Consider the following 15,583-nt stretch of genomic DNA (forward strand, 5'->3'; position numbering starts at 1 on the left):
AAGTTACATATTTCAGAGAAAAATATATATATTTCGCGTGCTGCCTTTTTAGCGGAATGTTGTCGAGGGCTAGAAAGGTTAAAGTGCAGCTGGCCCAGAACAGAGCGGCACATTTTGCTATTCATTGTAATCAGCGGGCTAATATTAATTATACGCATGCCAGTCTCTCTTGGCTAAGAGGAGAGGAGAGACTGACTGCATCACTTCTTATTTTGATAAGAAACATGAATGTGTTGAAAATCCCAAATTGTTTGCATAGTCAACTTACACACAGCTCTGACACAAACACTTATCCTACCAGACAAACCATCAAGGGTCTTTTCATAGTCCCCAAATCCAGAACAAATTCAAGAAAACATACAATATTATATAGAGCCCTTATTGCATGGAACTTCCTTCAAAATCATATTGCTCAAATAAACAGCAAACCTGGTTTCAAAAAACATATAAAGCAACACCTCCCGGCACAACGCCTCTCCCCGTTTTGACCTAGATAGCTTTGTTGTATGCCATTGATATGTAGGCTACGTGCACCTTTTGAAAAAGGTATGTAGTTCTATCCTTGAGCTGTTCTTGTCTAATGATGTTCTGTATTATGTCATTCTGTATTACGTGTCATGTTTTGTGTGGACCCCAGTAAGAGTAGCTGCTGCTTTTTGTAACAGCTAATGGGGATCCTAATAAAATACCAAATACCACAGTTAGAGACTGTGGCTTCCAAGGCACCATAGAGAGATTAAGAAGAAGGATATGACTTGGAAGATGACATATAAAGGACAGGGAACTGCACTTGGGACCCAGGGGTTTATCCAATTCACTATGTTGCATTCACTGTGTCCCTGAACAGGGATGCCCCCAGGGAAACCGTTAATAGTATGACCATTGTTCCCTTCTACATCTAATTCCCACCACAAAATAAGCTACAGTGAGCTCCAAAAGTATTGGGAAAGTGAATTATGTTTTGCTGTTATGGTACTGTACTCCAGCACTTTGGATTTTGGATTTTAAATGATACAATAGCTTTGAGGTTAAGTTAAAGTGCAGATTGCCAGCTTTAATTTAAAGGTATTGTCATCCATTTTGGGTGAACTTACAACACTTTTTGTACATAGTCCCCCCATTTTAGGGGACCAAAAGTAATGGGACAAATTCACTTATATGTGTATTAAAGTAGTCAAATGTTTCGTATTTGGTCTCATATTCCTAGCACGCAATGATTACATCAACTACACAATTGTTGGATGCATTTGCTGTTAGTTTTGGTTGTGTTTTAGATCATTTTGTTCCCAATAGAAATGAATAGTACATCATGTATTGTGTCCTTTTGGAGTCCCTTTCTTTGTAAATAAGAATAGAATATGTTTCTAAACACTTCCTGCGGATGCTACCACGATTACGGATAGTCATGAATGAATCGTGATTAATGATGAGTGAGAATGTAACAGAAACACAAATGTCATACCCCCCAACAAATGCTAACCTCCCCTGTTATTGCAATGGTGAGATGTTAGTCTGTCTCGTGGGTATGACATTTGTGCGTCTGTAACTCTCTCACTCATCAGTACTCACGATTCATTCAGGACTATCGTAGTCGTTGTATCACTTCAAATTCATATGCTGGAGTACAGAGCCAAAACAACAAAACATTTGTCACTGTGCCATTACTTTTGGAGCTCAGTGTATGTGGTTTAACATCAACAGAGGGACAGAAATGAGTGCAAGAGCAGTAACAAGCAAAGGAATGGGTTTCCATGGGCATAAAGAACAGAGAGAGAGAGAGAGAGAGAGAGAGACAGTAGGAGAGAGAGAAAAAATGAGAGATATGGAGAGAGACAGAGAGAGTAGGAGAGAGAATAGGAGAGAGAGAGAGTATGAGAGATATGGAGAGAGACAGAGAGAGTATGAGAGAGAGAGAGTAGGAGAGAGAGAGAGAGAGAGAGAGAGAGAGAGAGAGAGAGAGAGAGAGAGAGAGAGAGAGAGAGAGAGAGAGAGAGAGAGAGAGAGAGAGAGAGAGAGAGAGAGAGAGAGAGAGAGAGAGAGAGAGAGAGAGAGAGAGAGAGAGAGAGAGAGAGAGAGAGAGAGAGAGAGAGAGAGAGAGAGGAGAAAGTGTGTGGGAGTGTTGACAGATGAGTGACATCATAGGGGGTGGACACAGGGGATGGAGGATAGAGTAGTAAAGGTAGAGAAACAGAAAAATGGAGGGGGGTGCTAGAGGGAGCTGGGTGAGGAGTCAATACACTTCTGTAATTACACCTGCTCAACTAACAAAGCTGTGTGCCCATGCACTTCTTCAAACACAGCATACTCAGATGAACGCACGCACACAGACACACACACACACACGGTCCCTCCAGGATCTCCAAGGTGATCTGCTTCCCCCTCCTAATATAGAAACTCCCATTTCAATCCAATTTGCACACAAATGAAATCATTAAAAGGCTGCCTCCCTAGAGAGACTTGTGTCCTCCAGGTTATTAACTTATCTCTAAAAAACACAAGGCTCAATCCCTGATGGAATCCACTTTCTTTGTGTGTCATGATACACTGTGTGAGCATGGGGTGCTAATTGACAGCATGCATGCCAGTCGATTTGTGCCTGCGCTCCTGTGCTGTGTGGCTACAGAAGCATATACAGTAGGGGAGTATGAGAGGGCGAGAGAGGAGTGTGTGTGTGTGTGTGTGTGTGTGTGTGTGTGTGTGTGTGTGTGTGTGTGTGTGTGTGTGTGTGTGTGTGTGTGTGTGTGTGTGTGTGTGTGTGTGTGTGTGTGTGTGTGTGTGTGTATGTGTGTGTCCAATGTTAGCTCCACAGGTGAGTGTGTATGGGAGAGTCAGCGGCGGACAAAGGAGAGGAAAGCACAAAGGAGGAGTAGAGAAAGCGAGTGAAAGAGAGGGAGCGACCCAAATGAAAGAACGCTCCAAGTGAGCTCTCTGTCCTCCTCTCTCCTCTCATAACCCCTTGGCCAGCCTGACTACCCACACAACGCCAATGCACAGGTAAACCCGTGGTGTGTGTGTGTGTGTGTGTGTGTGTGTGTGTGTGTGTGTGTGTGTGTGTGTGTGTGTGTGTGTGTGTGTGTGTGTGTGTGTGTGTGTGTGTGTGTGTGTGTGTGTGTGTGTGTGTGTGTGTGTGTGTGTGTGTGTGTGTGTGCGTCCGAGCGTATTAGAACCAACCTAGAACACAGTAGAGTACTGGCTGAATGACATGTGCGTAAATCCTCTAATTTGCGTGTTTGACAGCAGGGCCATTTTTAGTTTGATATATTTAGACGTTTTAACCACTAACTCTCACGAACACTTAGTTAACAAATAGTAGTCCTTCCTCAACAGTTCTGTGGATATATGCCTCTTTTGTCCGTTCTAGCGTGGCCATCTATTGACAACCCTGAGAACCCTAGTTTGGGAACTATGAGACATATTTCAACTATGACCTTTGACTGCTGACGGTTCCTGGTACTACAGCCCTCACAAAACTGGCCCATATTCACGAGGTTAGTCGTGTAAACAGTATGTGTGGCACGGAAGGTCTTTCACTCTACAACCTGAACATACAACACAATACTGTACAAGCATGTCTTTTTAAGTAAACTTTATGAACAAATAAGGCAAGTGGTGGGAGCGAATGAAGAAAGAAAAGAAAGAGAGTGAAAAAAAGTGGTATTACTACAGATGATATGGTTACCGAAACACACACACCACACACACATACACGCACACACTCTGAACGCGAGTCGCGAGTCCCGACAGCTGAGAGCTCTCTCCCTCTGGCAGTGAACCTGACCTGGAATCAGATTTAGGGGCTTTAACACTTGAGGTCAGGATTATGAATGATTGACCTAAGATTGGCCTAAGATGAAGAGATGGGGACCACAGCCCGTTCCGTTCTTTTTAATGGCGTTTGTTTAGTGCCTATCACAAAGTCATTTGTCACAGGACTCTTAACAAAAGACTAAGCCCAAGCCCTTCCTCTAAAGCCAGCCCAAGGCAACAACAGCACGATGGGAGAAGTTGTTGGGAGTAGACAGCAAAGCAGGCCACTTAAACAGTTCGGTGTACATCATACTGTAACATTGATGTCAACGGGAGCCCGAAAGTTCAAGTCAGGCAGAACAGATCTAGAGATATGATTCTTAACTGACTTGCCTAGTTAAATAAAGGTTTAAATACAAATAAAAATACATTTGAGAGGAACAAGACTTTAGAGAGATTATAATGCACCTTTGTCTAAGAGCTGCCTGGCAACTCCTTCTGGTGTACCGCCTATTCACTCCTTCCATTCATTCAGAAACAGTGTAGGTTTCCTCTGCCACATAGACAACGACAAAAAGACAAACCCCACAGACCCCCCCCCCCTCCACCAATCAGATATGAGGTTGGAAACAACAGCAGAGACCGTGCGACTTGAGAGAGACGACCTCACGGTTCTAAAATGCTTTGATATTTTATATCTGAACGGAAACGCCTTGGCTAAAACGTCCCAGACTGGGCCGCTAGCTGTCCCTGGACTTGGGAGTCAAACTGCAGCCAAATACTTCAGTCCATATGATTAGACAGTGAGGGGCTGGGAGACACATGTGCGCACACACACACACACACACTTCCCTGAATAGATGAGTGGAGAGAAAGAGCAAGGGCAGGAGATAAAGAGAGCTCACCTTTCCTCATAATGACTGTGCTCACCTGTTCATCCCCCTCACCTGGGGCAGAGGGATCAGAATACTGCCTGAGCACCCCCCTCCTTCTGTCTCCCCCCCACGGCCTCTCCCCTACCTCCCAGAGATGGCCAGGTCTTTCGGAGCATGCAGTTGCATGGTTTGCTAACTATCTGTCTGATAGAACTCAGTGCACTCAATTTGATGGGCTTGTGTCTGTTAAATTGTTTGTCTTGAATGGTGTGCCCCAAGGCTCTGTACTTGGTCCTCTCTTATTCACTATCTATATAAATTATTTAGACAAAAATGTCCAAAATGCACAACTTCATTTTTATGCTGATGATACTGTTATTTACTGTTGTGCCTCGTCTCTTACAAAAGCTTTCCAGAACATGCAAACTGCTTTTTATACTGTTCAACATACCTTGTGTCAATTGAAGCTTATCCTCAATACTGAGAAAACTAAACTAATGTTGTTTTCTAATGCAAGAAATAGACCTCTGAACTTTTCACCTATTACTACCTGTCAGGGCAAGGAGATTGAGGTTGTAACCTCATGTAAATATCTTGGAATTTTAATTGATGACGGCCTCTCTTTTAAATTGCATATTCAACAACTTACAAAAACATTGAAGCTGAAATTGGGATTTTATTTTAGGAATAAGGCCTGTTATTCTTTTGAAGTCAGAAGGAGGCTAGTATCAGCTACATTTATGCCTTTACTAGACTATGGGGATATTTTATATATGAATGCTTCCGCTCAGTGTTTGAGATCAATTGACACTCTTTACCATGGCACTTTGAGATTTTTTTTAAACTGCAAAACCCTTACGCACCACTGCACTTTGTATACCACGGTTGGCTGGCCTTCTCTAGTCACTCGTAGGCTCAGTCACTGGTATACTTTTATTTACAAAGCCATTTTGGGTTTACTACCTTTTTATTTGTGCATGTTTATGTGGTGGGTACTCTCTTCGTTCGCTGGACTTTATCCTGCTAACTGCTAAATGTCCGAACTGAATTTGGTAAAAGGGCTTTTATGAACTCTGCGCCATCGTCTTGGAATGCCTTACAAAATACTTTTAAACTGGAAGAACTTGTCTGTCTGTAATTTTTTGTAATGACTTGGTGCTGCCTATCTTGGCCAGGGTGCTCTTGAAAAAGAGATTTTAATTTCAATGAGCCCTTCCTGGTTAAATAAAGGTTAAATAAAAAATAAAGCCATCCCCATAGAGATGCTGGCCTGCCTCGGAGTCCCCCCTTCCCCTGCAGCCCAGCCCGCCCCACGGCCAGGGCCTGAAACTGATCCAGACAAGACTTTCTGCTGGAGAATTTTCTCACACTCATACCTGCCACTCACACGCCTCCCCAACATGGAGGAGAGTCACTGACACGGACCGTGTATGAAGACACACTTCCACAGGCGAATGGACTGATACCGATTAACGTGAGGCGGATAAACGCGGAGGCGCTGCGTGCGTGCGCGCATGTGTTCCAGATGCCTGAAGCCAGGACACACAGACCTGTGCGCTCCAACACCAGACCAGCTGGTGAGCATGACCAGCCTTATTCCCGGTCCGCCTCTAAATCTCCACCAGGGCTTTGCACAATATTAAAAACATTATTACTAGGCAATATGAATATAATTACAACCATACCGTCAGCTCTCGTTCCCCGTTACTATAATACTTTCATTATGAATAACTATTCAACCTCACGGAGGAGGTCAGAAACGAAGCATTCCAGACCTTAATCAAATATAGACCGCTCGCATTGAGACAGCAAACGTTGAAATAAACAAACGCTCCCATCTCAGGAAGGAAGACAATGTGGATCAGTCGTCCTGTGTGTGCCAAGTCATCTAAAAGGGATACTCGCTGTGGCTCTGGCCCTGAAACGACTCGGGCAAACAGACATTAATTACAGTAAAAAAAACAAACAGGGAACTACTTCTAATGGGCGTGGATGAAGGGATGGAAGGAAGGAATGAAAGGATGGAAATGGGGTCGGGGGGGAGACTGCTCGTTGAGGACTTTAGTGCTTTCTACCACCAGCTAAAAGCTTTCACCCCCCTCCAGTTGTCTTTCCAGTCCCTTTCCAACCCCTTTCCAACCCCCCCCCCCCTAGCGAACATCTCAGGGCTTAGTAACAGTCAAATAGAACAACATATTTGTGAGCAGCAGCAATACACAAACCTATGTGAGCCAGAACCAACAGACTTTGGTCAGGGGGCTTTTCTATCCCCCCCTCAAGCCCTCCACTCAACCTCAAGGCTTCAAAATTACTCTTTAATTGTATTTGTTGTTTCTATTTCCCCTCTTCCTGTATTGTTTGGGTCCTCCTTATGGGGGACGGAAGACGAGAAAGATAGAATTGGATTATCGATGGGTCTAATGTGCGATTAATAGGCCGGCTCTTTAATGAATACACGAGTCGTAGCCCCCAGCCTGGACTCCGTATCTGATACAGACACAGGCAAGTCGATACACGAAGTCAGACAGAGAGGAGCGATATCAGGGACTTTAACGGAGATAAAAAAAAACGCAACAGGGGAGAGTTTAGGAGGAGAGAGAGAAAGGGATGGATAAAGAGAGACAGAGGGAGAATGAGGGAGAGAGAGAGAGAGGAGGGAGAAAGAGCATCATCTCAGCATCGCACCCAGTGCCCGTGTTTAGACGAGCAGAAAACTGCCACTAGCTTGTGCAAATAGGAGCAAAGCCTCTTGACTGAATGCTAAGAGCTAGTGTCAACACTGTCACAGGTCTCTGTGAGTGTTGACCTACTTGAACCGCAACATGTTACCATGGTAACCACATTGTAACTCCACTTCTATACTCACCGGCCAGGCGTATTTGAAGGGAATGACAATGTGTCCTGTAGTGACATCCCCTCCTCCTCCCCCTCCTCCCCCTCCTCCGTCGTGACCTCGATGACGGAGGGACTGGGTGTTGCCCCCCAGGACGGTGGTGCTGCCCGCCCCGAAGGTGCAGGCTCCGGTGGGGACGACGCGGGCCTGGTACTCCTTGAGGCAGGCCTTGAAGAAGGTGTCACACTGGTCCCTGAGAGAGCAGCGCTGCCCCTCGGTGGCCTGGAGGTCACAGCACTCTCCACTCTGCAGCACACCTTGGGGGTTCTGGAAGTGACGGATCTGCAGCTCAAACATCCCCACTGCACACACAGCCTGGAGAGGGGGGGGAGACAGGAGAGTTAGGATGAGGTATAACTCACACACACACACAGCCTGGAGAGAGAGGGAGACAGGAGAGTTAGGATAACGTATAACTCTCACACACACACACACACACACACACACACACACACACACACACACACACACACACACACACACACACACACACACAGCCTGGAGAGGGAGGGAGACACTCACACACACACACACACACACACACACACACACACACACACACACACACACACACACACACACACACACACACACACACACACACACACACACACACACACACACACACACACACACTGGACAGCCTGGGAGGGAGACAGGAGAGTTAGGATGAGGTATAACTCACACACACACACACAGCCTGGAGAGAGGGAGGGAGACAGGAGAGTTAGGATGAGGTATAACACACACACACACACAGCCAGCCTGGTATAACTCACACACACACACACACACACACACACACACACACACACACACACACACACACACACACACACACACACACACACACACACACACACACACACACACACAGAGAGAGGGAGACAGGAGAGTTAGGATGAGGTATAACACACACACACACACAGCCTGGAGAGAGAGGGAGACAGGAGAGTTAGGATGAGGTATAACACACACACACACACAGCCTGGAGAGGGAGGGAGACAGGAGAGTTAGGATGAGGTATAACTCACACACACACACACACACACACACACACACACACACACACACACACACACACACACACACACACACACACACACACACACACACACACACACACACACACACACACAGCCTGGAGAGAGAGGGAGACAGGAGAGTTATGATGAGGTATAACTCACACACACACACACACACAGCCTGGAGAGAGAGGGAGACAGGAGAGTTAGGATGAGGTATAACTCACACACACACACACAGCCTGGAGAGAGAGGGAGACAGGAGAGTTATGATGAGGTATAACTCACACACACACACAGCCTGGAGAGAGAGGGAGACAGGAGAGTTAGGATGAGGTATGACTCACACACACACACACACACACACACAGAATCATATACACCACCCAAAGAGAGGGTGAATCTACGGAAACAAAAACAACTGGTTTGTTGAAAAAACGTTAATGAATGTGATGAATACACCTGATCAATGGGTGAAGTATCGCATTTCATCCCAGTGCTTTCCAGCAATGGGATTCTATCTCTCTCTCTCTCTCTCTCTCTACTGTCATCCTTTTCTAAGTGGTATAAAAAGAGAGGGTGATTGAGAAAGGAAAAACAACATTGATTCACACACCCCATCAATCAAATCACTTCATCCCAATGGAGAGACACGCCCCCACTCCAGCAATCCCTCTCTCTCTCCGTATCTGTCCATTTATCTCCCTCTATCTGTCTCCATCTTTCCCTCCTAGCTTATTTACCCTCCTCCCTCCCTCGCTCTCTTTATCTTCCTCTTTCACCTCTCCCCTCCCCTGTGTCATGCCCTTCCTACACCTCTCCATCTAGCGCCTTCCTTTCTTTCTTCTCCTGTATCAGTACCCCTCCCTTCTTTTCTCTCCCTCTCTCCCCAGTGGGACTCAGACACTGGGAACCTGGCCACGGTTTCTCGGTCCTTCTCCTCCACTTCCTCCTCTATCTGGGAACAGGCTGCAACTCTTGCCCTCGCTCTTTCTCTCTGCACCAGCTCTTCTTCTCTGCATTTCTTCTTTTCATCTCTCTTTCTCCCTCTCTCTGTCTCTCTCGTTCTCCATCTCTCCCTCTCCCTTTTCCCAGAGCCTACAAAGCATATTCTTCTCAGCTGGGTGCAGAAGGGGACAGACAAGCTGGTAGAGCTAACAAGCCCCCCAGAGGGACAGGTGTGTGTTTGTGTATGTTGGTGTGTTGTATGGCAAGGAAATAATGGTTAGGATTTCCAACCACTATTAAAGCACAAACCACACAAACACACACATCAAACACATGTCACATGCACACACATCACATACACACACGTCACACACACACACACACACACACGTCACACACACACAATGAAATTATGCAATAACGAATAACGGTGTAATAGTCTTGACAAAAGCCAGATAGAAGAATAGCTGGTAAGTCAACCCATTGTGCTGTTGTATTGTGTCCCTCACCTGCCCCTGTCCCTGGGCTAGGGGGCTAAACTCTCCTACATCAAACAGCCCGTGGAGATACAGGCCCACTCATCACTCTGCATCCTCCTTTCTTCCTCTCTTCTCCTCCCCCCCTCTTTCTCAGCCATTCCGGGAATACCTGAGTTTCAGCGCTCCATCTGACCGCTCCAAGCCCTCAGCCTCGAGCATCACCATGGAGAGCTGTGGTAATTAAGTCCCCAATGAACCCAAAAACAGGGTGAGACCAGGACCACAACCTGACCCTGGATGAACCCGGTTGGATTGTACACTTACTAACTCTATTGTTAAAACCTCTTAGATGTAATGGCAAAATAGACATACCAGAAAGGAACTGCTATTCGTGTGTAATTACATGATTCTGACATGCCAGAACGTATTTTAAAGAAGACATCTGGGAGACGAGGAAATCATCAGAAGATAGGAGTTACATAGTTCAGAATACACAAAATCAAGCACGCACAAAATAACCGTTTTCTTTTTTCATTTTAAAGTAATCTTTCATTGACAAGCTATAAGTGAATTATTGATGCCCAGAGCTGGAAACACATCAGACGGCTTTCCACAACATGTGAGCAATATCAGAGAAAAAAAAAATGGGATTGATCGACCTAACAACTAGAAATGGACAGATGTTTTAGTAAGTGATGTCAGGTGTGGACACGGGACGTTTCCAAGTGTCGATAAAACCTCTCCAAAGTGGCATATGTGTGTAAATTAGATCATTCCATTGCTATCACATATTTGCAATCCCTAAATGCTATTTGTTCAGTATGAAAACACAATTTCCATATCAATTACCATAACAACCTCACTCAAACATGGTGGTGTTATGAGGTATCCAGGGGACATTCAAGTGTCCTTTCAACCTCTCCAAAGTCTCCAAATGTGGTAATTACACTGTTTTTGCACGCACTGGATATGCCTGAAAAGGTATTGTTCACAATCAAATCAAATAAACTACATTTGTACAACACCAACCTCTCTCAAACATTGTGGTGGTTGTTGGTGGACATTACAGGGGATATCCCAATGTGTTCATCATATTTTTCATGGATTATCATAACACCTTTGTCGCTATAGCTCAAGCACAGACCAAAAGGAAGCTTACCGTGTAAAATGATGGCTGTTTGGTGAAAGCGTTGAGTAGAAGAAAAAAAGTACTCTCGGGGCTGGTGATCAAAAACGGTAGGTCACAGGTAGGCAAATAAGACATCCTCGTGATCTGTGGAGTCCCGGTTTTTGGTGTGAATCGACGTATTTGGTCTTTATTTCGTTTGTGCTTCACAAAGCTAACCCGAATGTAGGTAACAGCCATCTTGAAATTAGGTCTTTGGCTCGGCCTGCCCTTATTTATTTTTATTTTTATTTCACCTTTATTTAACCAGGTAGGCTAGTTGAGAACAAGTTCTCATTTGCAACTGCGACCTGGCCAAGATAAAGCATAGCAGTGTGAACAGACAACACAGAGTTACACATGGAGTAAACAATTAGCAAGTCAATAACACAGTAGAAAAAAATGGGCAGTCTATATACAATGTGTGCAAAAGGTATGTATGCCCATATATGGTAGTAAGTCACACCAAAAATGTTAAGGCACAGATCAATAGCCAATATATTCAGCTTTCCGCAGATACCCTGATTTTGCAGATAGGGGCTACCGTTCTCATACCAGACTGAATTGAATTTTTTTCAAATCAAATAGGGGGTTTAAGAGGTTTTAAACACTTAACTTTTAACACTGTTAATTATGGCACTATCTTGACTGTTCTGTAATAACAGAGTAATATCAGAACAACATTATGCACTGTATCAAACAACATTAATATATCATCCTGAATGCTCTTATCTGCATTGCACTAAATTTGACACATCCCCAGACCTCTACTCTTACATGTTATAGTATCTTCAATGCTGAAATGGATGCAGTATATCAACTCTCCTGTGGTGATCCTACATTATAAATGTCCCACAGCACAGTAGAAAGGTCTGCATCGTACTGCAGTAGGGGAAGGGATGTTATATTAGTGAAGAGCTTCAGAGCTGGGTGCAGAGATCCATGTGGATCATTCACATGCCCCAGTGCTACACGGCTGTGGCCGCTGGCCCAACACACACACCCCAGTCCATGAGTCCACACACACACACACACACGCGCGCACACATGTACGCACACACACACACACACACATGGGCATCTCATTTCACATAAATGCACACACACACACACACAGAACGTTCTATCTTGCCTCTGCACTGAGGGCTGTGTCACTCCGCCAGTTGGGGGCCCTTTTAGGCCGACAACCATAGCCTGGGGGTGGGTCTGGGAGGGGAAGAGTAGAGAACAGATTCAGCCAGCGCTCTACCTCCAGGCTTTCCCTCTTGGTCTGTGTGAACTTGAACTTGAATGTGACAGGCCCATGTCCAATTTGACTGAATGTGAATTGGTTTTCTATGTGTTCATAGTGGTTTGAGTGTTGTGTTTTTGAATCAAACTCATTATTACCTAGTTATTACAACTATAAGGTAGCTTATAAGGTAGTTTCTCGGCGAACACATCAGTGACAAACTCAAATGGTTCACCCATTCAGGAGGCTGAAGAAATTTGGCTTGGCACCTAAAACCCTTACAAACTTTTACAGATGCACAATTGAGAGCATCCTGTTAGGCGGTATCACCAGCTGGTACGGCAACTGCACCTCCCGCAACCACAGGCCTCTCCAGCGAGTGGTGTAGTCTGCCCAACGCATCACCGGGGGCAAACTACCTATCCTCCAGGACATCTTCAGCACCCGATGTCACAGGAAGGCCAAAAAGATAATCAAGGACAACAACCACTCGAGCCACTGCATGCACTCCGCTATCATCCAGAAGGCGAGGTCAATACAGGTGCATCAAAGCTGTGGCCGAGAGACAGAAAAACAGCTTCTATCTCAAGGCCATCAGACTGTTAAATAGCCATCACTAGCATATTAGAGGCTGATGCCTATATACATAGACTTGAAATAACTGGCCACTTTAATAAATGAAACACTAATCACTTGAATAATGTTTACATATTTTGCATTACTCATCTCATATGTATATACTGTATTCAATTCTACTGTATCTTAGTCTATGCCGCTCTGACATTGCTCGTCCATATATTTATGTATTCTAAATTCCACTTTTACTTAGATGTGTGTGTGTTGAGTGTATTGTTGTGAAGTTGTTAGATGTGACTTTTTAGATATGACTGCACTGTTGGAGCTAGAAACACAAGCATTTCGCTACAGCCGCAATAACATCTGCTAAACACGTGTATGTGGAGGCGAAAGAAATGCACAGCTATTTAGGCGAGGTGCTGGCTGGCGACGTAGAACACTCGAGAAATGAAAGGAGAGCCGCACACTCGAGGAAGCTCAGATGCAATCATTTAATAAGACGCTGGTAAGACCTGACAAGACAAGACCGAACGGGTCAACACGTGTACGTGACCAATAAAATTTGATTTGATTTAGATGTATACTATGCTGGACTATTCCTGGTCGTCTGCAGAGCTTTTACATACTGTAGAGAGAGAGGATGGACTACATTTGTGGGAAGAAATTAAGGGAGGCACTGACTGTAAGACACGTGAATAAACACACACACACACATTACAAGTACACCCACGCAACACACACACACAGACTGACTGACCAACAATTCCCGTGAATCCCCTTTCATCGTGTGATCGTGTTCATAATATTCACAAGGTTGACTTGTGCGTGTACTGTAGTAGTAAACACATAGAAGACAGCCTTACTCCATCCACGGACACCATCACGTTTAGCTTGTTTATCTCCCATAAAGGATGTATTTTTACACCATTAGAGCCCACAGGAGACTGTGTTCAGAACATTTCCCTCTGCAGGTTCTGGTTTAAACAATGCACCTCGTGGATGGGTCTTCTAGCATTCTTCAACAGGAAAACAAATCAATTGCAGTGTAATAGTCTTCGAATGCCAATAGCAAACATTGGTGAAATGAAAGGTCATGCTTGGTGAAGGTTTGATCATGTAGCCTATAGAAGAAAGGACACGCCCATGGGGCAACAAGTGGATGACCAGACAATTAAGACGCACAACAACAGGTGGGCACCGCGCTATTAGAAGCAACGGTAGACATATTGACCAGAGAAACAGGGAAGTAGAAAGTGGGCAAAATGATTGAATATGTGGGAAGAAAACACCGACTGTAAAAGTCAGGGCAGGTTTAAACAACGGCCAAAAATAGCGCTTAATCGGTGCGGCTTACCTGCGGCTGCAGAGCGAGGGCGATGAGAAAAATCACGGTCCACTGCTGTCTCCAGCGCCGATCTCTCCTCATCTCCGTCCTGGCGCAGCTCCTCGCACCTTCGCTGCAGCAATCAACCGGATTTCGTCCGTGCGCTCTTTCTCTCTCCATCTCAACGTCACAGGATCGAGGACAAACAACGAGGCAGTATCCCCTCTTCTCTATAATATCCCTTTCTCGGCTATCTTTAAGCGCCAGTTCATCGTTTCGTACTAGGCTTGAGAGAAAGCATTATTGCCTAACTTGTATTGTTCCCCTTGTGGAGTTCCTCCTGCCTGCCCGCCCCGCCTCGACCCTTCTCCCCGGCTTCCCCCTCTTGGTGCGGTGTCCAGGGTGGGTCTCTCCTCGGAAGAAAAAAAACACTCTCACTCCACCAGGTCGATCTTCACTCCACCTGCCGTTAAGAGGCTTTGAATGTCAGACCTGCTGGCTCCCTGACTTGAGCTCTCATCCCAATTACACTCTCCTTATGCGCAAAGCACTCGCCCTTCAAACTAAACCCATACGCATACACCCTTTCCTTCTTTGCGCCACGGACTCAAATTGATACCCAAATGAAATAGGATCTCCCTCTCTTCCAGTCCAGACTCTACTCTCTCTTGTTTATCCACTGCATGCTGCGTCCCTCACTCTTTCCGTAGGCTTTCCAACCCGGTGTGGTCACTTCGCTCAGGGCTACGGATCCGAATCACCCAGGTCCCGGGCAAGGCTCTGTGCGTATCGGCTGTGGGAAAGAACTCGGCGAACAAGGATGCCAGCCAGTGACGAGAGGCTGTGTGTGTGGGGGGCGAGGAGGGTGTGTCCTCAGGCAGGGGATATCCGTCTTCTCTTTTTATGTGCACGCGGTCTGTGCGCTTGCACCCCTGGACGGTTCCTATGGGTTCCCATCGTTGCTGGAATGCCTGTCCTCTCCTTTCTGTCTCTCACCATCTCGCAGAGCCATTAAACAAAGGAGTAGGTAGGTATTGATTATAATTATACTGTTTTAATTACCCTTGTAGAAAAGTGTAACTGCATGAGCAGGCTTTTGATAGCCTATAAAAAAATGGCCATCTTGAACCTCTTTTCAAATCATTTCTCTCGCATATTTGACCATGAAATTAGATATTGTGTAATTCAACTCGACTCTGTAATAGAATAATGGGCCTAACCCCGGTTTCGGGCCTCGGTTAATCCGGTATAGATCAAAGCGCCGCTGTGCCAATTAAGTAGGCTATCGGCCACAGTCTGCACTGTCTGTAACTGGTCGG

General features: G+C 45.5%; 1 protein-coding gene across 1 annotated transcript in view; it reads right to left on the bottom strand.

Annotated features, from left to right (window-relative positions):
* LOC118386150 (protein jagged-1b-like) overlaps positions 1 to 15,127 on the bottom strand; it is a 53,044-nt gene extending 37,917 nt beyond the window's left edge. Inside the window, exons 1-2 of the mRNA XM_052525845.1 lie at positions 14,295 to 15,127; positions 7,489 to 7,830 (exon numbers count right to left, since the gene is read on the bottom strand). Of these exons, the coding sequence (XP_052381805.1) occupies positions 7,489 to 7,830; positions 14,295 to 14,444 (492 nt within the window). The 5' untranslated portion in view covers positions 14,445 to 15,127. The remainder of the gene's footprint in view (positions 1 to 7,488; positions 7,831 to 14,294) is intronic.
* Between the last annotated feature and the right edge of the window lie 456 nt (positions 15,128 to 15,583).

Source organism: Oncorhynchus keta, chromosome 1, assembly GCF_023373465.1.
Source record: "Oncorhynchus keta strain PuntledgeMale-10-30-2019 chromosome 1, Oket_V2, whole genome shotgun sequence".
Lineage (NCBI taxonomy): Eukaryota > Metazoa > Chordata > Actinopteri > Salmoniformes > Salmonidae > Oncorhynchus > Oncorhynchus keta.